Below are 24,582 nucleotides of genomic sequence, written 5' to 3'. Positions count from 1 at the left end.
ACAGTGCACTACAAATGTAATTTGCCTATGCACCACTGCACATGCAGCAAAATGGCCTCAGTGATTGCGCACACAAACATTGCGTGCATGGGCCACTTGGTGCACAAGCAAGTGTGCCTTTAGTAATGTGTGTCACAGTACAACCCAGGTCAAAATGCTCACAGTCAAGCTACACTAAAGCTGCGAACTGGTGCCACTTCCCAGTGGCAGGGAATAGCCCATTTTCAATGACTTCTCAGTGGCTATTTCCAGGAGTCTGTGCGGGCGCTGTTCTTCTTTTTCTTAAGTCATATCTAGAGGCAAGTACTTCAAGTAGTGCTTTGTGGAACCATGAAAAACTATGTAAGACAGCATTTCTGCTCATTAAACGCAGCCTGTTATCGTCACTGTGCATGCATAAGCCACAAACAATGTTCGTGTTTTCTAGTAGCCAAACTAATTTTACAATATGGTGTGGCACCCACGGCTTTCACCCAAGGTTCTGCCTCAATAAGCATGGTGGCTCCCATTAAACGCAGTGGCCCTTGCCTTTCCCATACTCTGACCAGACTAGTTAGCAACTCGTGGTGTTTGTAAGCAATGAATAACCATGTAGGCTACAATTTTCTGATATTGAGCAAATCACAAAGACTGAAGGATAAATTGCCACTGTCTTTAAGACTAGTCATTATGGTTAGTCCCACGGATGAAAACAAACTGCATCTAGAGGCAAACACTGCCCACTGACACACAAATGTGGCATCACCAATGACCTGCAGAAGTGGTGTTGAAAGTACAAGATGCGAATACACAAGCACAAAACCCCATTCTAAATCTTGCTGTTACTCGGTGCTGTAATTTCCGCATGCTATGCTCCCCTATTCTAAAACTCCTATTACCAACATAGCCAGGTTTCAATCACATTCTCACAATTTATATGCTGTACATCGTAACTAAGCATCAGTTATTAGCAAACAGCAACTTTGCCAGGACCCCCAACGTGACAAATAAAAAAGGCCTTGAACATCTAAGCTCTCGCAATGTGAACGTGACAATTTCTTTCTTCTGATGCATTCTAGGCAGTAATAGCACAATGACTTCATAGTAACCAATTTAGCTATGAAGAAATCAGCTATGGAGAAATTCACAACAAGGAGGTTTCATCAAGAGGATAACATTGTGATTCACCCAAGGATACTAAAACGAAGCTAATACCATGCCTGTTTCTCAGAAATATTTGCACTTGACACTTCGACTGCGAAGCTTCCTGAGAAACCCATGCGAGTTTTCTTTGTATACTCCATGCTACGCACAACTGGATGACTATTTTCCCCTTTCATGACAACCCTCTAATAATACCATACCTGTTTCTTAGAAATCTTCACACTTGACACTTCAACTGCAAAGCTTTCCGAGAAACCCATGCGGGTTTTCTTTGTATGCTCCATGCTACGCACAGCTGGATAATGATTTTCCCATTTCATGACAACTCTCTATCCTTTCTTTCTCAATAAATATGCACACGCAAGCTGCAAATAAAATAAAAGAAAGCAGGCCAAAAGAACTGATCAAATTTTAATTAAACAGAAAGATGAAAACGAAACAAGGCAACCAGCTGTGCTGCTGCTGCTACGCCCAACATTCAAATACCCATTCTAAGTACATTTACCCCCGTCTACAACTTTGTTTACACAGCACTCAAATGGCATTAAGCGCAGAAACCGTCCTCAGCGGCATATTCAAACGTGCCTTACAATGTGCTCTCACAACCACCTGCAGATGACAACTGTTCCCACTTGACAACTCGCCGACAGCTGCAAACCATTGTTTCTTTGTGAGAGAATGTGAAGCTACAGGTGCATGTACAGACGCTGCAAAGATGGAACACAGCGTGTCGCAACCCACAAGATAGAGGTTCTTGCCACTGCTTTGAAACTTAAGTTTGATCCAGGCTTAAAAGATCAAGAAAACAAGAAAAAGAATGAAAGAGCTATGCTTCTTTGCAAGCCAGAAACGACAGCTACTTTTGAACATGTCGCATTTCCCAAAAGGCCAGAATTATTTATTCAATTAATTTAATTCTGGGGTTTTACATACAAGAAAGAACCATGATCAGAGGCACACTGTAGCAGGGGAGTACGGAGTAATTCTGACCACCTGGAGTTCTTTAATTTGCGCCTAAGTCTACGTAAACAAAGGTTTTTGCATTTCACCCCCATCCAAATTGCACCCACCACATCAAACCTGTGATCTCGTGCTTAGCAGCATAGCGCTATGGCCACTAAGGTACCACGACAGGTGGAAGAACTATTCCCATCAGTCACAAATTATGATGGAGTCTCAATAAATGCATCATACATCACGTACTTTTATTTCAACCTGCTGGAGATTCCGCTAAAATAAAGGCAAGGCAGTAGGAGGATACTTGGTGCATTTTCTAGCGAGCCTTTCTAATTATGCACTAATTAAATATTCAGATATTGTGCTGACGTTCGTGTCACATTCTTTCATAGAAAGCACTGAATGAAAGTACATGAACAAGTTATACCCTCAGACAACTTCTCGTGGCAATGAAGGGAAAGCTATGGGGGAGGAGCATATGCACATGCGTTACTATGCAAAGTAGTCCTGCAGTGTTTGACAACACTTTCGTTTCTTGAGAGTGATGCTGAAGCAGTGCAGCTTACACACGCGAGGGTTTTGCATTTGCCCAAATGCGGAAGATAAAAGCAGAAAGACGAGTGAAATTTTAACACCCACTGGTGCGTTTTGTCTTATTTTGCTGTCGTAAATAATAAAGTAATGCTTTGTATTCCCCAGCTTAGATTAACACGTGTGAAAATGGTCTTTTTTTTTTTTTTTTTCAGGAGCACTCTTATTTGTGTGAACTTTGCCTTCATTGCCAAAGAAAGTTGTCCGTGAGTACATTTATTAGGAGCAAGTATTACGAGAAACGAAAATCAATTGCTTTGCCATTGCTGACACAACGCAGCATGCTGAACTTCACGCCAAACACGGCAGTGCTCTTGCCAACGTGGTCGTGTGTACAATCGGGTCAGCCCACTAAAGTGCACTGGAGCCACACTGGTTAAGCAGAGCATTTACTTCACCTGTAGCTGAAACTCCTAGGCTTCTTTCTTGCTGCTACAAAACAGAACTGGCAAAAACTATTCGCAGACACGTGTATGCTGCAACGGAAGGGGTTACACAAAGGCCTAACATGAAAATGTAACATTTAAAGGGACACTAAAAGAGAAGCATTGAACCAGTTCAGGCTGATCAAGTACTCTCTAAAAACTCTACTTTCATTAATTTCCGAGAAACAGGTTGATTACTAGAAAAGGAAATGAAGGCCAACCTTCCATTTCTCTATTTTTATGCCAGAACACCAGTGCTGACGCCACAAATTTCTAAGTATTTTCTCATATATAGAATATCGTGGTGCAAGTAAAGGTATTCGAAACTTGCCATGTTTTGTCTCTGGCTCTCTTTGAAAGCAATATTGAACATCTTTACCAACGAGAAATTAACTAAGCCTGAGCCGACGCTGCCAGAAAGATGCCACAGAAAGCTGGCGCAATAACTTCCAAAGTGGCATTGCCATCTTGCTTATTGCATCATTTAAAGGAAATCAAGCCCCCTCTTGTGGTAACTTGGGGTTTCTTCCTACTGGAAGGGTAACTTACAAATACAACTCAACTTTGTTATCCCTTTAGTATCACTTTAATTCTTCACAGCTGCTTGTTGTGAATTTGCAAAGTAATAAATGAAGGCAGTGTGTAGGTGAGGAACATTTTTAAGCCGTTATCACAGACGGTTGTGGTAGATCAGTGACTAGCCCCACATTTTTAACTTTTACATGTGGCACCATCTAAGGGCCAAAGGCCTATTCAAAGCTGGCAGCCACAGTTGTTAGCAGCATAGACAGCAACAAAGACTGCATGCAAGAGGAGCTTTGATCATATTGCAATTTACTAATGCACAGTAGTTACCAGTTAATGGAAAATCCTTCTGAAATCGGGCCAAGCAATGAGTAGCAGCACAGCAGACTAGTGAGCAAGCTGGCGTGAGTGTAAAGACATCACGCTCTCCTACTCTCACGTGACCATCTTCCGAAGTCATGATGTTAATACACATACGAGTCCTGGGAAACAAAATTGAAACTGGTGTGTAAAAGCAGTTACAGTGAAGTATTTAGGAAAAATGCAAGAATCCATAAATGGGCCGTGATTAACACTGAAATCCCCCACCGCCTCAGCTCTGGCACAACCCCGTTTCCCAAAAGCAAGGAAAGTGGCAAGGCACTTACCTATATGCGTCCTCCTGTTTATTTCTACCTTCTTCACCAGGGTCCCGGTTTGTTGGAAGAAATCAATGATATCCTGCAAAAGAGAACCACAACCATCACAATACTGCCACGGCTCTTTCTTTCATTCTCAGGCTTAGTTTCGAGAGTTCATCTACTTTGACTGGAACCACCTCACCGTGAAATAATCTTTCCAATGTGATTGTTGATGTGTTCAACCAAGTTACATTCCACGAGTGTCTACGGAAACACTAGGCCTAGCATCATTCTATAATGCATTTCCATAAATGTTGTAGATTTTCTCAGGGCTTGTCCAATTTTCTCAGTCATATATTTTTTACGTGTGTAGCTATTTCTTTTTTCATTTTTACAGTAGCAGCGTGCGCTCCAGTTTGTATTCCTACTTCTATCTGTACTCTCTCTCATCTACATCTCTAACTAGAGGATGTAAGGTACATTAAACGAACAAACAGATAAATAATTGAGAAAGATGAAAGGGTGACGACTGAACTCGACGTATAAGGCTCTATAGGAGCAATCTGCAATGTACACTAAACATACTACTACAACTAAGGTGGATTTACATGTTGCAGCAGGCGACCACTGCAGGCCACGGGCCCCTTTAGACCATATCTTCTCACACCACGAATAGTTAGTCTGCAGCAGCTCTATACACTATGGGATCCAGCACCACCAAGACAGTGCAGCCCTTCCATGCTTAGTCCATACACTGAATCAGCACATCAGTCAGTGCCGTTTGTCATTAACGCAGAATGCATTATTTTTAATTTTACTTAAATTCTGGAGTTTTAAGTGACAAAACCACAATATGATTACGAGACACGCTGTAGTGAGGGACTCTGATTTAATTTTGACCACATGGGGTACTTTAACGTGCACACAATGCACGGTACACAGGTGTTTTTGCATTTCGCCCCCATCGAAATGTGGCCGCCATGGCTGGGATTTGATCCCAGGCTCTCTTAGCAACACAACACAAAAGCCACTGCACCACCATGACTGGTGTTATTTTAAATCCTGGCTTGCTTGAGCACTGCAGCACCATAGTGTCGTTTGAGCAGATACGATGCACAGTGCTATTACTGCAAAACAATGGGTGTGGGGAAAATATATTAGGATTGAAAGTATGCTTACTTATTTTCGTAGCACACACCCTATGTTATCGATTGCAACTGTAACACTACCTCACTACAATGCTCAGCGGTCTCTCCACTGCAATGAGATCACCACTGCAATGAGAACAGTTAGCAAGGATAAATAATGAGAAAACTTTAAAACATTGCTAAAAAAAATAATTTAATGCACTATCCATGATAGTACAAATGCCCCGACATGCTTGCAAGTATTTGTGACATTGCTGTGCAAGATAACTAAGATTAATATGATTTGGTCCAATGTTTCTGCCACACGCAGAGCACCACCTTGTCACAAAAGTTGCATGAGCAAAAGTCAGTTCACCAGAGTGTGAATGAAGTCTAGCGCTAGAGAACATCGTGAAGTGGGTGCTGCTCAAGAGCTGCCTTCCAACATGCAATAGTTATCATTAATGCAGCGGTTATGCCTCATTTGGGCAAAATATATGAATTGTGATAGGGGTAACTCCAGCATTGTTTGTATAAGATTCCAATCCTACTGTCTGCATTACCTACAGGAATTGCAAGTTCATTTTGCTTATTTGGTTTCATTCATTCGGGCTCTTTTAAGAGTTCAAGGTTTTGGAAGAGGAATCATGAATCCGCAAGGGACACAACTGCAAAACTTGTAAGATAATCAAAATGGCAGTGATGCAACAAAAATTAGATGTGGGTCTTTTGACATAATGCTCTGTGTTCCTGCTGCACTAAAAGAGGACGTTTTTGTTCCATAATACTTCTCTTCTTCCTCCGTTAGTCGTAAGCCATTCTCTCTGAAATAAGATGCTCCATTTAGTAATTCATTCACTAGAATCATGAACATGGCCAATTTTAATGCTGAGTAACAAGGAAACCGCATACATGTGGTCCAATGAAAACATGCTCACCGCAAGATAAAATTTCGGGAAACACTTGCTTATGCCCACTTCTGCATTTAAGAATGCCTAAAACTGGCTATCGGCAAAGACGCCACATAGCTGAGCAAATTTACATAGCTGCAATTGCATGCCAAACTTCATGCGAATGCTAAAGGCATGTCAAAGCAGGAATGCAGCAAGTTTGAAGAGTGTTCCTTTCTTCCAGCCAAACATCCTTGTTTACATCAGCCAACAGAACAGTTTCTTTCAGAACATTTTTTTTTTAAAGATTGCGATGACCCGTTTAGAACAACACCTATTTATAACAGTGGTTCCACACTGGTGACAAAAGTACACTTCACCATTGTCACCAGCCTAAGTTATGCCCGCTGCATGATGAAGCGATTATCCAATTACCTACTTCTCAATTTCAACACACCCCTTATTTCTCTGCTGTCCTCGACTGCACTTCCCTTTTCTCGGCAACCATTAAGTCACTAATATTTTGGAGTATCGGTGATCTGATCTACGCACTACATGGTCTGATAAACTGCATTACTTCCTCTTGACCTTAAGAAGCAGCTCGTCAAAGTTTTAAATACAGCACTGAAAAAGAAAACTTTCCTGGTATGGTACACTGAATCCTTAACCAAGATTGCCAGGCAAACTACCCTGGCAAAATTGTAAACCTCAAGAGAAGATTTTTAAAGACTGTTAGGACGCCTTAGTCAAGTGATACTGTCGATTGCCCTGACAGAGCACCACAAGAAAATAGGTCGCAATGTTAACTGGAATTAAGACTATGTCATCACAAAAGAAGATAATTTTTTATTCTGGCTTCTTTTACAATCATTACACATACAGCATATTGCGCACACAATAAATAGAACATGGGGCCCCCTTCCTGATCAAAAATGTTACATCCGTCAGTGCATATTGACCAGAATTGTTTGACTCTAGCACCTGTGCTTAAAGCAAGCATATTGTCACGTGGTAGTGACGGTGAAGAAAGCAGCCAAACTGGGAAAGACGAAACTAGCATTTTATTGGGCGAACTTGTGCCCTAAAAACAGGCTACACTCAAAGAATGGCGACAGCGGAGAACACAGTTAGCGATCGGCATAAATCTGATCAGCGGGTCAAGCACAACAGCTTTTATACATCAATCGTCGAATGTTCCAGAGTAATCGCTGGGATCTACATGTCTTCTACAAAGTTCTACACTATTCGTGTCGCACATACATGCAATCAGATTACACAAAGTTTGTGGCAGACAGCGTATGGGACCATCGATAACATTCCAGAAACTTCCATACATGCAGGCGCGTCCTGCACTGTGCGATGACATTTGTTAGGCGGTGAAACATGTCGCCTGATAAAGACAAACACGTACACGTGTCAATATTTAATCTCAACCACAGCCACTGTCTGTTGGTGCAGCCCTCACAGAGACAGTGGGTTTAATGATGGGGAAGCTATGACAAAGCCATGATGAGTGGACAGTAGTGGCAAGCACGCAAGAGGAAAAGGCCGAGAGCTATCTTGGCCGTTCATTCTGCCAACTCCTACAGATACAGCAAAAACGACTGCCATTGAAACACGTGGCAAAGTCTGGTCTGTAATGTCACAGCTGCTTTGTGTTCAAGGCACTGAAATGTCAATATACAATGTTTTTCTGCAATGGCGAGTGTATGTTTTCTCCTACTATGACTACATGCTGCTGGGCCCTGCAGTGGAACTCATGTAGCATGCCTGGTGCTGAAGTTCAGGAAAGTGAACAGCACCGATGCTTTGCAGCAGTGAAAGCTCGACAGGGGCACAGCAAGCGGCCTGATGAGAAGTTCAGTGGCACACATAGTGGTTCTGAAATTTTTTTTTTTTACTAGGACTGTACGAACAATGAATGCAGAGAATGATTTGCGTTTATGCGTGGCTCAGGATTACACTTAAAATTTTTTTGGAGACACAGCTGCACAACCGAAAGAAAAAAAAAAACACACACACAAACTAGGCAGCCGCCTTTGTCGGAGTATGTCTAACATCCGCGAGTGTTTTAATACCGTCCACTCATTTCCTGCAGCGCTATGGATGGAAACCCAATATGAAATGAGCGACATAAGGTGAATACTCTCCTGTTGAGAAGCCAGCCTTCTTTAAGAATACATACATGTCAACCTGTCAAGTTTACAATTGGCAAAACTCCGTGGACAAGACACCGAGGGGGAGGGATGAATATCACGCACCCTTAAAACTTTCACTGAGCACGGGTCTTTCGATGAATACATACTCACTTGTACTAAAGATGATTTACCTTCTGACACTATACACAAACAGCAGCAAACTTGGAACTACAAATACCGATGAGCAGTACACTGCTTTCACATTACAGCGACTTTCTTTCCGAGACCTTGCTGTAGCCGTTTTCACCTGCTCTAGGAACTTGTCTGTGTAAACTTGCTCAAAGCAAGTACCCCACTGGCACCTTTTTCACTATCAGAAGACTTCCTAGTTCCACAGACAAATGTAAAACAAGTCTATATCATCCAGGGGCATGTTGTCAACACATTTGTCCATCAAGGACAGCACATACCAATGGTAGCACAGGTTACAAATACAGGTGATGCTGTATTACTAACACTAACTAGTTTTAGTTTGTTTGCAATGCACAGATTGGCTGTACAGTTATTAAATGTCAGCCTGGCCAAAAGGCCGTGTGAATCCTAACAGCAACGATCAGATGCGGCTTATAGTACATTCAAGCAAGTTAGCTCTCTTGTTTTTTCGAAACGATTAGAAAACACTACTTATGCAACTGTGTCACTGACTGTGGGAGGTGTATTTGTTGGGCTGGCTGGTACATGGTAAAATGTCGACAGTACATATAAATGAGACGAAGGAGGTTGACTTGCTACTGAACGTTTTGTGTCGTTACTGATGACACTGGCAGGGTCATTGAGTATCCATAAAGATCTTTGAATTTTGTGAACAATACTAGTATCGAGAGCGCTGCGTTCTTTGCGAAGAAGTCAACATGTATGCCGGAGTTGTTGCCACAGCAAAGCCACAGACCACTTCAACCGGCAGGCGCTATTTTTATTACGCGATGTCTGGTTCGCGACTGCGACACTCGAGAAAGTCGAAGCAGATAACGCTTCGGGAAGGCCGATAAAAGCGAGCCTGTTTCAAGCAGCGACAGCACTGTGGCTGCAACCTTGTCGCCCACGCAATGCAGCAAAAAATACAGCACGACCCCAGAGTCGGCGAAATGTTGTCAGGAGTGCATATTCCCGGTTCGTCGAAGCGTAGTGGCAGCTTCGACTACTTTAAGGACACTGTGCCCCGTCTGGCTCCTGACAATGCGTCGCCTTTTTGCCTTCCACACCTCGACTTCCGCCATTTCACAAACCTTTTCTTTGTTTTTCTTTGCCTCGGATATTTCTGTCCGCCCACACTACTGCCAATGCTTCAATGTTCCACGTGCGCCAAGTCAGCGATCTCCCGACTGAAATCCACGTTTCATCGGAGGGTAACAATCAACGCAACATCCGCAATTCATTGATAAACAAAGCCAACCAGGAAACGAGCGCTGAACGGTCCTCTAAGCCGGGGCCGTTTTGTTTCCGCCTAAGGTCATTCCCGTCTATTCCGCTAGCAGCCGCATGTCAGCGGGCTTCGACGTTTCGTCCCGATTTGTACCATGGCTCCGATCCAAAACAGATGGGCTTCTATATTCTCTGGCTGCACGCAGCATGTCACCGCCCCACAGACCGACCGAAAGCTTCCGAAACATGTCCCCCCCGCTGCCGTCCCACCGCGGAAGAACCCGCAACAAGCCAGACCGCACCGCACGCTGGCTGGCAGGCGCACTCCGCGACAACACACACAGGAAGAAAAAGTAGTGCCGCGCGTTGTCTTTTTCTATTTGTAAATAAGCGGCATACTGCAGCACGCGCGCCCGCCTGGGTCAAGTAAAAGCGAACAGGCGATCGAAGAAAATAAAGAAGGGGCGGGAGAAAAAGGCGCGCTCTGCACACAGGAAAAATACCACCATGGGATGCGGTACAAAAAAAATCGATACACTCGCGCACGCCACCGCCCTCCGCCGCCGCTATGCGCCTCCCCTTCTCGTCTCTGCCTCCTCGCCCCCGGGCCCAGTCTCGACCGCTCTCTCCCCCACACATGCGCCGCGCAGTGAAAAGAATTCACGACGAAAATAACGAGCGCAGGAGGAAAGGAAAAACGGAATAAAAAGGTGTCGGCAGCGAAGCAAACACAACGCTGCGCATGACATGTTCAAAGACGCTGCTTTTCTCGCCGGAGGCAGCGGTAAATGAACGCGGGCGTTGCGCGGGCTTCCATGTCGCGAAGGCCGCACCAAACCGCAAGATAACGTCGAGGGAAGGGGGGGAAAACAAAGAAAATGCAGCGCTCTGCTGCTGGCTTTGTGGACGACGAAGCGGGAGCCCGTCACTGCGGGTGCGCCGCGCCGAGCGAGCACCCCGTTTGTTTACGATCGTGAAATGCTGCCGCCGAGACGCAAGGTTCGGGCCCGGTGCGCACGCTGACCCCGTGCCATCGGCCGAATGCGGCATGCGAACTGGAAACGTGAAGAAACACTCGCCTTTTCGGTGACTGACGGCGAAAGATGAACCATTTGGAGATTCCGCCCGCTGTGGAACTGGCGGAGGGACTGTAGCCATCGCTCCTCGCCCTGGCCCGAATCGTTGCCGTTGATAAACGGGCAGTTGGCATCTCCGCTGCATATTTTCTCGCCTCCTTTAATTTGCGAGTAGCAGTCCTTCATGGCTATTCCCGAGTTCAGGCCGACACTTCTCACACCTGCCGTTGAACAGGCCGCCATATTGATGCTTTTTAAGTCTGCTTTCGCGTCCCGCGCGCATGCGCACGGCAGGCCGAATTCATCTCGCGGGCGCAGGGGAGGGCCGGACACGTTTTTGTTTGCTTGCTGCGCGCTTGCATTTTTGCTTGTGCGTTTATTGCTGCCTTGCTCGCTTCTCCCTCGTTCGGTTCCTGTCTGGCGGGGCCCGAGCGCGGCTGGCTGGCTGCGGCAACGCGTACTTACTGCGCCCTTCGTGAACACTGGCCTCTCCGGTTTTGAGAGCGCGCCGCGCCTATGCGGGATTTCGGTTTCGGCCGGTCGCTGGCTAGTAGCGGACGCCACTCCCCGTCCCGGCTTTAGCTTAGCCACGCGCACTGGATACTCGCTCATAACAACAACACGCACGTACCGCACCAAGAGCGAGCAGACAGCGCGGACCAGCCATTCCGGCCCCCGCGCCTCGGGGCAGCCTGTCACTCAAACCAGCTGCCACGGCGTGATAGCGCTGTACTGCCCAGCACAAATGCTTCAATACATGAATCACTCGTGTGCTTACAAGTTACACGAGCGGCACCAGCAGCTGGTCCATTACTTCACATTGGAGATAAAAGCAAATTTACGTTACTGCAGTTGCTGTTTCACCAAAGAATTTTAACAGGTTATCCCGATTCCTCTTTTAGCACAGTTGATTTCGGAATTACTTAATAGATTGAGCCACTAATCTTCCCATTCTTTGGCAAAGCATGACATTGTTCAATACCCAGGATTGACACACCTTGCAGCAGGTACCAAAGCCTAGTAGGACTTGCACCTGTATCACTTTACATGGTGAATTTCTGGCGGTCCTTTCCACACAGCCATTGCTTCTGTCCTGAACTTTCTCGTATACACTTGCTTCAAAGGCAAAGCAGTTCCACAATGTTCACTCTGCTGGGCACTGCTAGACAACTTACCGGCACAGCTCTCAAAACAAACAGATATGGACATGACAGACAGTTCCTGCAAAACGACTTCTCTGTTTATTATTCAATGGATAGTCTTCGTCCAAAAAACAGCACTTTGTGCGTTGAGAATGTACAAGCGCTTGTTGCACTCCATTCAAATGGCCTGAACTGCATTGTAACATGAAAGATCGCCCGCGCAGGTGACAAATGTACGAAAACAAAAATAAATTGAGGTAACAGAAGAGACCTTGCCAACGTATAAAAGCAAAAAAAAAAAGGCAAGGTGGCACCACACTGCAGTCACCAATCCACATAAAATAAAGCAAAAAAAAAAAATGACGGCCCAAAAAAATGAACACTTTAAGAAAACAGCCCTAACGCACTCCCCTCCCTCTCGTTGGCCAACCCACCCCGGAGCCCTCCCCTTCTTGTCGAGATACAAAAGTTCATCGTCCCGAGTCTCGGAGAAATTCTTCGTAGGCCGCCGCAACCTCATCGTCCATTTCATCATTGCAGCAGTCATTGGCGTAACCGCTGCCACCACTGAAAAGAAAAAGGGAAAATGAGAGAACAATTGCTTACAGGTACGAACAATTTAGTTAGGCGGTCACTGAATAAGAACACTACATCAGTCCAGCCTGATAAGCTACTCTCTCACAACTCCATACTCGTTAGTTTAATGGTAATAGGTTGATTAGTAGGCAGAGCTACAATGGGTATGTGCAAATCTAGACATATCTTGTGTTGCTTGTAGTCCCTTCAACATCACTGGTAAACTGGAGAAACATTTATATCCATCGATATCTTTTGCAAAGAGTCTATATGCATGCTTGGTCAGTGGAGAATAAAGGAGCTACCCACCTTCTCAACACGACAATGAACAGTGCTCAATAGTATTAATTATGACATATCTAGTGATAACGAAATTGAACAACTGCCATTTTAATGACACCTCAATGTTGAACATGTCTGTGTTCTACTAAAGTTCCATAATGTACTGGGTGTGCTTTTTATTTATAGACTGTAAAGAATTTTTTTAAAAATCGCGTGTGACAGGTAGCACAATCCTATTCCTTGAACTTCATTACTCGAAAAGGTGCACAATACTTGTACGGGAAATCAAAAAGGATAATAGACTAATTAACAAAATATCATAGTTTTTTTACAAACTGCATTTTATGAATCGTAGCCAGTGAGCTTTCAAGGCATATCCGCTTGGAATTAGTTCTCAGAATGACACCAGTTTCGAGATGATTATTCATAAACTCCGGGACAAAATAGAACACTGGCATTCCAGTTATTTTCACGATTCAATACGTAAAAGAGTGTTTTGTTAAAAAATAAGTCAAACAACACTGCATTTTTACTGTAATGTTGACAATGCACATCTCAAAATCTGTGCCATCCTCAGTGTTAGTTCGAAGTTGGTACGCCTAGACAACTCACCAGCTACAAATTCATAAACTAGAATGTCCAGTAATTAGTTATAAATTTGGTGAAATTTATCAGTTTATTCTGCATTAAAGAAAATAAAATTGTGGGGTTTTATGGGTGAAAACCATGATCTGATTATGAGCCACACTGCATTGGTTGCTCCAGATTAACTTTGATCCTATGGGATACTTTAACGGGCACTCAAATATAAGTGCAGATGCATTTTTACATTTCACCCCCATCGAGTTGTGGCTGCTGCAGTCAGAATCCAGCACAATGCCATAGCCACTAAGCTACCACCACAGGTGGTTAGGCATTTCAATCTATATTTTGCTAGTTTTTTCTGCCTGTTCCAAGTTTTCCCATTTAAGGACCTGAATTCTGCTATCTGCCATGGGTGATTTTTAATAATTATCTATAATCTAAAAAAAAAACACACAGTTATTGGAAAGACAAGGGGAGCCCTTTTTGTGGGGTGTTCCCCAACTTTGTTGCATAACTGAGCTGAACAAGAGAATACTTCTGTTATGTTTCACTAGTTTTGATTAGACACCTGCTTCTGCTTGAGAAGAGTTCTATCAAAAAAGAAAAAAGCTCTGCTATCACTCCTTGCCACACAATCTGAAGGATTACCATTGCTATCAGCAAAGGCGGCTCCTTTATATGATAAGGACAACAATACCAGCTCCCCACTCCCAAACATATGTCCTGCATTCACCCGTCGCCATGAATGCCATTCTTATAAGTTATTTTTAAACTATGCAAACGGTGTGGAAACTTGCCCGACGGCCACTTTGACCTACTCTACCGACTGCGCCCACTCAAATAATCTCAGTGGTGTATATTTATGCCTGGCAAGAACAGTATGCTCAAATTCAAAGATTCAAGTGCATGAAAGTTGGCATAAATGCCTGTTCACCCGTGGACAATGTTCTGTGGCAACGGAAGATAAGCTACTGAGGCAAAGCATGCACAAGAGTGCTCCTCAAAAAGACAAAAACAAAAAATCCTACATTCTCATCCAGGTTAGCTGGGGAATATGAAACACCAATGTGTTATTTACAATGACAACATAGACAACCAAGTGTTAAATTTGACTTGTCATTCGGCTTTCTCCCTACCGTGTTTGGGGAAATGCGAAACCATCGCAGCTGGAAGCTACGTTGCTTCAGTATATATTTCAAGGAAGCAAAAGTGCTGTCAGGTTCTGCCGGAATACTTGGCGCAATAATATATGTGCAGAAGCTCCACCTCCTCAGCTTTGACTTCACTCCCATAGAAAGTTGTCTGCGAGTATAGCAGCGCTTTTACATAATCTGGAGCTAGTTTTCAGTTGACGGTAGTTAAAGAAAACCAATTACTAATTTGTTACTATACACTAATTCATTTGTACTAAAAGAATTCTGTGGGATTTTTTTTTTTTTGCACGAATGTACTTTTCCATGGCTAGAAATAAAAGTGAACAAGTTATTTCAACTTTCCTTCACATGGTGTTTGGTCTTTTTTATGCAAAGACATACATCATGAGGTTAAGTTAATTCAAGCTATACTGACAGCTGTTCACTGACACACTCATTATTCAACCATATGGTGATCCAGAATTATGAGTAGTAATCGTCAAGGAAAAACATGACCAAGCATACAGATGGAATGATGTTATACCCAAAAAACTTTTTCGTCATCTGCTCCTTGATTTCCAAAAGCAAAATCAAGTTCATTTCACATATTTTTTGAACAATAAACAGCCATTTTCCTCCTCCACATCCCAGTATATCAACGTTAGCAAGTTTCTGTCATTTTACCGCACATTATGAAGTGTTGTTTATTAAAAGAACAAACAGAGCATTAGGCGTGAACAAGCACATTATTTCTATACCGCAAGACTCATTGGCGGGTTCGAGTGATAGCACTCAAACTGGAAAAAGTCTGGCTTTCTCAGTAACATAAAGCATGCTCCACTGTGTAACTTGTCACGTTGTATATCTAATATGGCCACTGACATGGAATTTACTGCATAGTTAGCAATTTGAAGTATTCAAAAACTATTTTAAAATAGATTTATTAACGAATACTGAATACTGCACATTCGATTCAGTCTTCGAATCAAATAGGGTAATATTCAATTGAAGTTTCAAATATGTGCACACCCCTAGTGACCGGGTCTGCAGCGCCACCTTGTAGCTGCACCCGTAACGATGTGCAGAAGGCTTAATATTTATTACATAGGGACATGTTATGGCCACTCATGCCTTAGGAATGTCCTAACAGTGGCCATGTCTAGCCATGTTGCTCGGCTCTTGGAATTAAGAAAAGTATAAATAAATTTTCCTTCTCAAAATGAAAAGACTTAATAATGCTTCAGAAAAGTAACACAATAACAGGAACTTTGAAAATGTAAAAATTGATTGTAATCTTAAATTATCACAAGTTGAATGTAGATGGAACATTACGAGAGGGTCCCAGAGGCGGGCACAATAAGAAAGCTGTGCGGACCATCTTTCAGCATCACTTTCAGTGTTCAGCCACATAAAGAACTTGTATCCTTGCTAACCTTGTTAAGTCATAAGGCTTTGGATTACATGAGAGGAAGTGATATTGTACAACCTGGAATTTGTTCAGCCGGATGGAACTGTTGGCAGTAGCCTATAGTGCTGTCTCTCCATCCAAATGCCTTGTTCTATGCATTGTCCTTGCACTCAAAATTCAAAATCTCACTAAACGGGGAAGGCCATCACACTCACTCAGAGACTTCAAGGCCGCTCATCTGTTCTTCGAGGAGCAGATCTTGAACGAAGTTCTCTTCTTCTCTGGAGAGCGGCACACCGTCAGGACCACATGTGATTGGAAGGTTCTGCATGGCAATAAAAAGCACAGGCACCAAAATGGGTCACATATTATGAAAGAAAAACTACAAGCACCCAAAAAGCCAAGGAGAGGGACTGCATTTGGAGGGGGGAACGTACAATTTCTAGGCATTAGGCACGGCAGTTAAAAAAAAGCATGTAGAATCACTTTTAAGGACAATTGCAACATAATTTTCGTCAGTGGTAGTAGTTTCAAGTAGATAACATATAACGAAGCTTCCATGCAAAAATTAATGCCTGAAATATGAGCGGACGTGCGAAGAAACACTCGCTAAAGTTCGCATTTTTCATACTGAGTATGAAAAAAAAAAAAAAATACCACAACCATGAATGCTTGCCACAAGTGGTGCATCAGAACATGAGATTCCTCAGCATGACTTTCAAGATTAGGCGCTGCCTGGGGCACGCTGGAATATCTTGGAGCCTACGTGTTAGTACTTTTGTCACATCCGCTAACCATTAGGTGCATGCATGACCTGCTTAAGTGCTATTTAAAGGCCGCTAATAAGAAAATTAGATAATTATCAGACCTGCAGCTTTGGCAAGGTTGTTTCAATAGTACATACTAGTATTAACTTATTACAAATTTAGCAAAAGTGAAATTTCATTGCAGTTGGTGTTTAAAGTAATAAGTACCACCATCTGGAAGCGGCGTTATGTAGAAGTGCAGAAAAGGAGTGCATGCTGGAAAGACGTAATCTAAAAGTTCACATAGTCAGCTAATTTGACGCATACATATTACATATTCGAAGGGGATATTGAACTACTGTATACACACACATCAAAATGCTTCGGGGGAACATGATGCAACAAAACAAAGCACGGAAAGAGAACAGAGAAGCAATACGCATGTCATCTGGAAAAATGACAAAAATAGAAAAAGCTGCTTGTCTTACATGACCCTATGAAAAACAGCGTCAATTCATTGCTTCTCCTGCCATGAGGCACGACGACATACCCTCGCACGACTCCTTCTCTACCTTGGCGAGTTCTCAGTGAGAGGTGGCCCCGATTGGGACGACCCACGCCCAAAGGTGCCAGCGAGACTACTGTAAGGGACCAACTGGAGCAGAAGCATCTTTCCTTGCATGCCAATATTGGCCATAAGCATTTTAAATTTACTTTGTAAAAGTATTCGATAACTGGTTACAGTCATCATTATTAGCCTCATTATGTCCACTGCAGGACAAAGGCCTCACCCTGCCATCTCGAGTTACCCCCATCATGCACCAGCTGATCCCATTTTATGGCTGCAAGTTTTCCAATTTCATCTCATCACCTGATTATCTGCCGTCCTTGACTGTGCTTCCCTTCCCCGACACCTTTTCTGAAACTTTAACAGACCACCCTAATAGGGTTATCTGCCCTATGCATATTACATGGCCGGCTCAGGCTACCCCCGTTTGCTCTTTAATCCGCACCGCTATTTTCCTGTCCCTTTAAGGCCATACCCATCATTTTTGTTTCCTATCGCTCGCTTTGCAGTTCTTAACTTCATCGCACGCTTCTTTGTTAACCTCCTTGTTTCTGCTCCATATGTTAGTACTGATATCATGCAATGATCATACATTTTTCCTTTTAAGGATAGCTGTAAGCTGCTGTTCCAGACTTTATAGTGTCTGCCGGATGCACTTCGACTCGTCTATATTCTTGTGTAAATTTCCTTTACCTGATTCGGGTCCCCTGTGACTAACGGGCTTAGCTAAATGTACTCTTGCACAGACTCTAGAGGCTGGCTGCCAATCACGAATTCTCATTCTCTTGACAGGTTATTTATCTAGCATGTAATATAATTTGTTATCTCGAGGTTCAACTGTTCAGAGCTGCTTAAAGTGCACTCTACCAATTCACCCAAGGTTTGACACAGAACAGTTTGGTTTGCCACCTTGCAACTAGCATGGCAGATGCCTTCTTAACATGTCTCTCTACACACCTGGGAAAGGCATCACAACGCAATGACGAACACAAAGTGCATAAGGCGAAAAAGCACAGGAGCTTTGTGTTTGCCAAACTTATACTGTGATGCTTTTTCCAAGTTGAAACCAATTGGCCTAGGAACAAGTTCTTTTCTGAGTTACCATATGCAATAGAGCAAGGGTTTTGCTCCCTCATGTAAGAGCCATCCCCACTAACTTGGCAGCCCGATATTTGGAGAGAGAGGAGGGGAGGGGGGAGTAACTTTTCCACTCTCAAATTCTGAGGATGTGGCCTGCTGTGTCTTCAGATGTTGTGAAAAGTTTTAGCATCAAAGGCATGTCTAATGCCATGGATGGAACAGAGGGCGACTATATCCACAAAATGTGCTGCTACACACATCTTCAAGCAATGGTGACAGTAGTGACAGCGGTGAGCACTAGACAGGAAACATGTACGTGGCATGCATGCGTGGACAAATAAACGCATTACAAAAGCAACAGTGTGCGCTCTTACTGGTACAAAGGGATCACAGATTATGCATAGCTGGAAAAACTGAAATAAAACGAGTCGTGGCCATTTAAAATTTGCATGTCGTTGAGACTGTTAATAAAGCCTTTACACGAGTGCATATGGTACCACACTGCACAATTTGGCCGCAGCTGCTGAGCGAGTCGAGCAGTGCGAGCGCCGCAGTGTGTGTCGGTGAGAGGACAAACAACTGCCCCAATTTCGGGCACAAAAAGAAAAAGCAAAATAAAATAAAGACTAAACATTTGAAGGAAAGGTGCATTACTTGTTGCAAATATCCCGGTATTTGGAAGGACGCAGCAAGCAAGAAGGAAGGCAACAGTGCAGAGAGAAGCAGCAGCAGCAGCAGGTGGAAAAGACAGCACACAAACCCAAGAGGAACAAACAAGTGGCGAGGGAGGGGAGCACTTTGCTTTTTGCGCATTTATCAGTGAAAAACCTGGAAAGAAGCGAGAAGAGACGGCATGCACAAACAGTTGCGGGCAGCTGGTGTCGTCATTCCACCACCCATCCAGTGGCGAAATGAAGCGAGAACAAAGTGGAGCAAAAAAGAGGGCCAATGAAATACAGAATAACCCCAGCGCAGCTGTGAAAATGTGGCACCCATTTCCCTTCACTCACATTTGATGAAGAGACAATAGATCATAGTAAAATATTTTTGCGCGCACAATTGACAAGGACACAGTGAAGGGGGGACACACGAGCGCAAAGATATTTTACTATGAATTCGTACCAACTCGCCTAACTATCAGTTCTGCTGCAGACAATAGATCACTTTGGGAACTGCCTGCACATGTTCAATGTGGTTGCACAATCGATCTCAGCCACCTCCACTAGTTTGCGCCTCTTGACTAATGAGGCAGAAATACCATATTTCCCTACATGTAAGCCACACAAAATATTCAAGAAATTGCAATACAAATGACAGACATCATTTGAGGCTGTAAACATGATAACTGTGGCATTGTGAAGGCAGTAAAGCCTGCACGAAAAGGCGACAGTAATCGGTGGTTTCAAGTGGTCTTTTATCTATTCCAGACTTAACTGGGATAAGGAGCTTGAAAACTAAAGAAATGTTGTGTGTAAAAAGGGTGACAACATGCAAGTGGCAGGAGACAATGGCAAGCACCTATCCTTGTGAAGTCACACTTGAGGAAATCAATAGGTCCATTTGAAATATACTACCTGCTCTTCCTGAACTAGAATTTCAGATTATGCTCCACCTCGCAATTCATTTCACCAGGGCAATATGCCATCACCTGCCCGTTGCTATTTGTTTTCTCCAATGCGGGTTTCATACAAAACGAGTTCACAGAATTCTGCATGGTTGCATGAGAGAAAAGTTTGGTAATAAGAAAGGCAAAGAGAAAGGCCTGAAGTGCACCCTCCTCTAGCCAGCCACTCTGCGAGAGGGAAGAAAAAGAGGGAAACAAGGAGGAACAAGATCGGAGATGATGACAGAGGGAAGATGCAAAACACATAATGCACAGGCCTACTCGCAGCCTTGAGTCCAGACCTGTGGACTTAAAAGAGTAAAGCCTGGATGGCCTGAAAACTACATTTACAGTCGCTCCAAGGGCCCAATACAGTCCTCTGACAACCGTTGGCTGTCAGAACAGGTATCGACCAGCCAAGTGAGCATTTGTCCTGCTTTCTATCTTGTCCTCATTTTTCATTTCATACTCCGTTTCTTAGTTATATGATTAGAGCTTGGAGACTCAGAACATGGCACAAAATGCACAAGACGATGTGTAAATGGCACTTCCGGCCTGGAGAAGTGGTGAGAGAGAGAGAGAGTGAGACATGTGGCATATCTGGTTGCTTCAAAAGGGGCGCTTCAGCTACACTGGGATGGTGCTTCTGGATCGCCAGACTAAAGATCAGAGTAGCCCTGGGAGGCGCTTACAGTACCACTGCAGGAGCAGCCAGGAAATCAGGTCAGTTTTCAGTCACGTGGCCTTGCCCGCGTTCCCGTAGACTTTGCCGTTTCCGACAGTGTGCATTGGCGACATTCATGCTAGCTGCCTCGACTTTTTGTTTGCCTCAGTCGCAACCTAGTTTTTGCTTGCTGCCACTGCCGGCAGCGGTACCAGAAGTTGCCCTCCGCTTTCACTTCCTTGTTTGCCTGTGCATCTGATGTGATGACAGCACAGGCCTTGTGACCTTCAAGTCAGGAAGATTAGGCTTAGCTGCGTTAGTAAATCATGCTTCGGTGACAGCAAACTAGCTACTCATACTGCAACAGAAGTTCCACAGTGACACGGAGTTTATAAAGGACAGCAAGAAGAAACACTAAATTATTTTAGACTAGTAAGTACCCTTTCCAAACTCCATTTGCACTTAACTGATACAAAGACCAGACCCAGATTTTGCTGAGAGAAAAAAAAAGAAAAAGAAAAAAAAACAATTACCAAACTTCGCACAGTAAATTTAATAGCAGAAGCCTTACCACATACCTCTCATACATAAAGGGATGACACTTAGCTAGTACAAAGGTTGGGGAAACACAAAAGATTTTCATTTGACACTAAAGTTCATCTCGAAATGCCAAAACGGGCATCGCTGATATTATTGCAGCACCCCGACACAGGGCGAAATTTTTTGAGATCGTGTCGCAATAGGGCTAAATATGTCATGACACTGCTCATAAATAATAATAATAATAATAATAATAATAATCAGGATTGGCGTACATTTCTGGCTGCATATGTGCACGGCAGCTGCAGAAGTGATCGTAGGAGTGAGGCGAGCACGAGCGTACAGTGATGTCATTATTAAATATATATATGTATTTTTAGAGCTTAGTGGAAAAGAGGAAGGAAGGAAAGAGAAAATTTTAATTCTAGGGTTTTACGTGCCAAAATCACGATCTGATTATAAGGCACGCTATAGTGGGAGGGCTTCGGATTAATTTTAACCAGCTGGGATTCTTTAAGGTACACTTAAATTCAAGTATGCGAGCATTTCGTGCCCATCATAATGTAGCCGCCACATCAGGAATTAAACCAGCGACCTCGGAAGATGAAGCAACAGAAAGCAAAGGGGACACACAACACGGGACAGCATTCCTTCTGTCCTATTACATTCTATTCTCTTTGTTATTCTTTGCATTTCCCACTAGATGCTGCAAAACTTTTTAATATGCCACGCTTACAACTAGTTCAGCTTTCTGTATTTACTACAATGACGTAAGGCATGCATGTGCTGGGAGGAAACCGAAACTGGTTCAGAGAAATAAGTACTGTACTACAGCAATTATTTATGGTGCTCTGAAACTTGTCAGCATATCTGCTACAGAGCTTGGACCTTCCATTTTTAAGCAAAGTAAGTAAATGAAATAGGATTAAAAAAATGGAAGGTCATCAATGTCATGCCAGCCCTCACTAAAGAGAAAAACCTAAGCTTAACTGAATTAATCTGTTCAGTCACGAATGACGACAGGCTGCTGAAAAGTGCATGAAGTTTATGCAATTTCATTCCCAGGAGCTGGGGACTCAATTGAAGACACAAGTGAAGGTGGTAAAATAACTCTTCGAACATTTCATGGTGAGTCATCATAATTACAGGGTAATTAAGTACCTTGCACAGTCCATCATGATACATTTCTTTATGAAAATAATTGAGTCACCTGCTCATGTTACATGCACAAGTTAATTATTAGATGCAAGCATTACTAGAAAGGGGAAAAAAATGAGTTCTTTCACAGCTGCTAACGAAACGCCCAATGTCAAATGTGCCGCCAAACACGGTACTGCCTTGACCAAAAGTGGTTGTTCGAGGGAATACATTTCACTCATAAGTAAAACAGAGGTACTTTAGGTAAGCAGAAGGTTCAATTTACCCTAAGCGTAATGCTTGTGGTCTATTCCTGTCACCATTGTACAAAAAATGGCAAAGTTGATTTTTTGTGTACACTGTGACCAAAGAGGTTAGAACAGGATCGCCCTTTTGTAGTACCAAGAAAGGCACTACCATGTGATGAGATTTGGAAAGCCAGAAAAGACACGAAAACGAAAGACAGATGATGTTGCCACTGTCATGGAGTTCCCACACCGGCTTAAGGTGACGTCACAAATTTTAAAGTCGTCTGCTCAGACCTCTTTAATTTCTTCACAGGTACTGTTCTAACAGAACTGGCAATTTTCAAGAGTTTTCACTGCAGCACTTGAGCCCAAATACAAGAAAAGAGGTTAACATCCATGACATCGGACTGATGTACCAGTGCATGAGTTCTGGCACAAAATTTAAAAAAAAGGAAACGCACACACTGAAACTCTGACCTTCATTTTACCTTCTATGAATCCATATATTATCCCAAAGAGCGAGTATGAAGTAGTGAAAGGATATTTTATCAGTGTAAACTTTATTCATCATTTCTTTTTAGTGTGCCTCTAAGGGTGCACCGGATCTCTCATGCAGTGACAACGATCTCGGGGAAAAAAATTTACAGAACCTAGCTGAGAACAAGCGGTCAATTGACTTTGTAAGGCAGTCTTCTCCTCTCGGCAAGCGAGTACTAAAGGTCGACGATTCGCCGGTCTCTGCTGCTGTAAAGAAATCTTTCTTTCAAGCCAACTCACATCATCGGAAGCACAGCCGGACGGCGAGCTTGAAGAGGAAGACGATCGGCCCCAATTCTTCTCGCGGAGCTCCAGGACATTTTTAATCATCAGCGATGCAGTCCTGCAATGCGCAGACAAAAGAATATTTTAAATTAAATTGAACACACGCAGCTTACTTTTGATGAGCAATGGAAATAAGAGTGTGCATAAAGACACACGCCCTTCTTTCTGTGCATGTCAGCTAACTTGAAAAAAATGCAAGTATTTATTTATTTATTCAATTTACCCTACAGGCTCGGATGAGCATTGAGTAGGGGGGGGTTACAGAAAAATGACAAATAATTAACGCAAAGAAAGGAACTGCATAGTAAGAGAAACAAATAAATTTGTACATTGGAAAAAAAGGAACACTGTTAAACATTGGAAAAAGTACATACAAATTCAAGGAAATACAATGGAAAACAAAGTCCAAAAACAATACAAAGGCGAATACAATACAAAGTCGTACAACAAAGTCAAGCGAACATGAGAAGTTCCAAATGTTCACGAAATTTAGCAGGATCTTTTATTGAGACAATATTATTTGGAAGGCTATTCCATAGTGCGATGGCGCGCGGTAATGCAGAGTTATTGAATGACTGTGTGCGGCCAAAAATGCGCCTGAAACTGAGATGATTATGAAGTTGAGTAGATGTGCGAGAAGGAGTTTCAAGCGACAAGCGGCTAGACCATGAGTTATAGTAGTATTTATGAAAGAGGCATAGGAGAGCAACAGAGCGGCGGGAATCCAAGTCCGGCAGGAGAACATCGCGTTTAATTTGGGTAATGCTAGATTGACGACTGTAGTTAGAAATTATAAAGCGGGCAGCACAATTTTGGATGGATTCCAATTTATCTATTAGGTATTGTTGATGAGGAGACCAGATCGAAGAAGCGTATTCAAGTTGAGGGCGTACAAAAGTTTGGTAGGCCTGTTAAAGGATGGTAGATGGCGAGAGGTGCAGATGACGACGTAAAAACCCTAAAGTTCTGTTAGCTTTAGCGCATATTTTCTCGATATGAAAGCTCCAGGCTAGGTTAGTAGAAAAATGAACGCCAAGATATTTGTAAGTAGAGTCACGGGGAACTTCTGACGAGCAGATTTTGTAAGGAAACTTAGGATATGATTTCGTACGAGTGAAGGAAAGAACGCAGCAC

At 43.2% G+C, this 24,582-nt stretch overlaps 2 protein-coding genes across 6 annotated transcripts in view; both read right to left on the bottom strand.

The window, feature by feature from the left end:
* Positions 1-11,329, bottom strand: part of LOC142560416 (uncharacterized) — a 33,524-nt gene extending 22,195 nt beyond the window's left edge. Inside the window, exons 1-2 of one of the 3 annotated variants that reach the window (XM_075672512.1) lie at positions 10,918-11,329; positions 4,289-4,361 (exon numbers count right to left, since the gene is read on the bottom strand). In XM_075672512.1, the coding sequence (XP_075528627.1) occupies positions 4,289-4,361; positions 10,918-11,157 (313 nt within the window). In that variant the 5' untranslated portion in view covers positions 11,158-11,329. Of the gene's footprint in view, positions 1-3,971; positions 4,119-4,288; positions 4,362-10,917 lie in introns of those variants that run through there. The other 2 variants (XM_075672513.1, XM_075672514.1) reach the window with 2 other exon arrangements.
* Positions 11,330-12,132: 803 nt separating this feature from the next.
* Paip1 (Poly(A) binding protein interacting protein 1) overlaps positions 12,133-24,582 on the bottom strand; it is a 32,037-nt gene continuing 19,587 nt past the window's right edge. For 2 of the 3 annotated variants that reach the window (XM_075672515.1, XM_075672516.1), the window contains 3 exons: positions 23,404-23,506; positions 16,256-16,365; positions 12,133-12,623 (listed from right to left, as the gene is read on the bottom strand). In XM_075672515.1, the coding sequence (XP_075528630.1) occupies positions 12,527-12,623; positions 16,256-16,365; positions 23,404-23,506 (310 nt within the window). In that variant the 3' untranslated portion in view covers positions 12,133-12,526. Of the gene's footprint in view, positions 12,624-16,255; positions 16,366-19,088; positions 19,263-23,403; positions 23,507-24,582 lie in introns of those variants that run through there. The other variant, XR_012823366.1, reaches the window with a different exon arrangement.

This window comes from Dermacentor variabilis, chromosome 10 (assembly GCF_050947875.1).
Source record: "Dermacentor variabilis isolate Ectoservices chromosome 10, ASM5094787v1, whole genome shotgun sequence".
NCBI lineage: Eukaryota > Metazoa > Arthropoda > Arachnida > Ixodida > Ixodidae > Dermacentor > Dermacentor variabilis.
The sequence above is the reverse complement of the archived record's forward strand: the minus strand, read 5'-3'. Positions and strand labels throughout refer to the sequence as shown.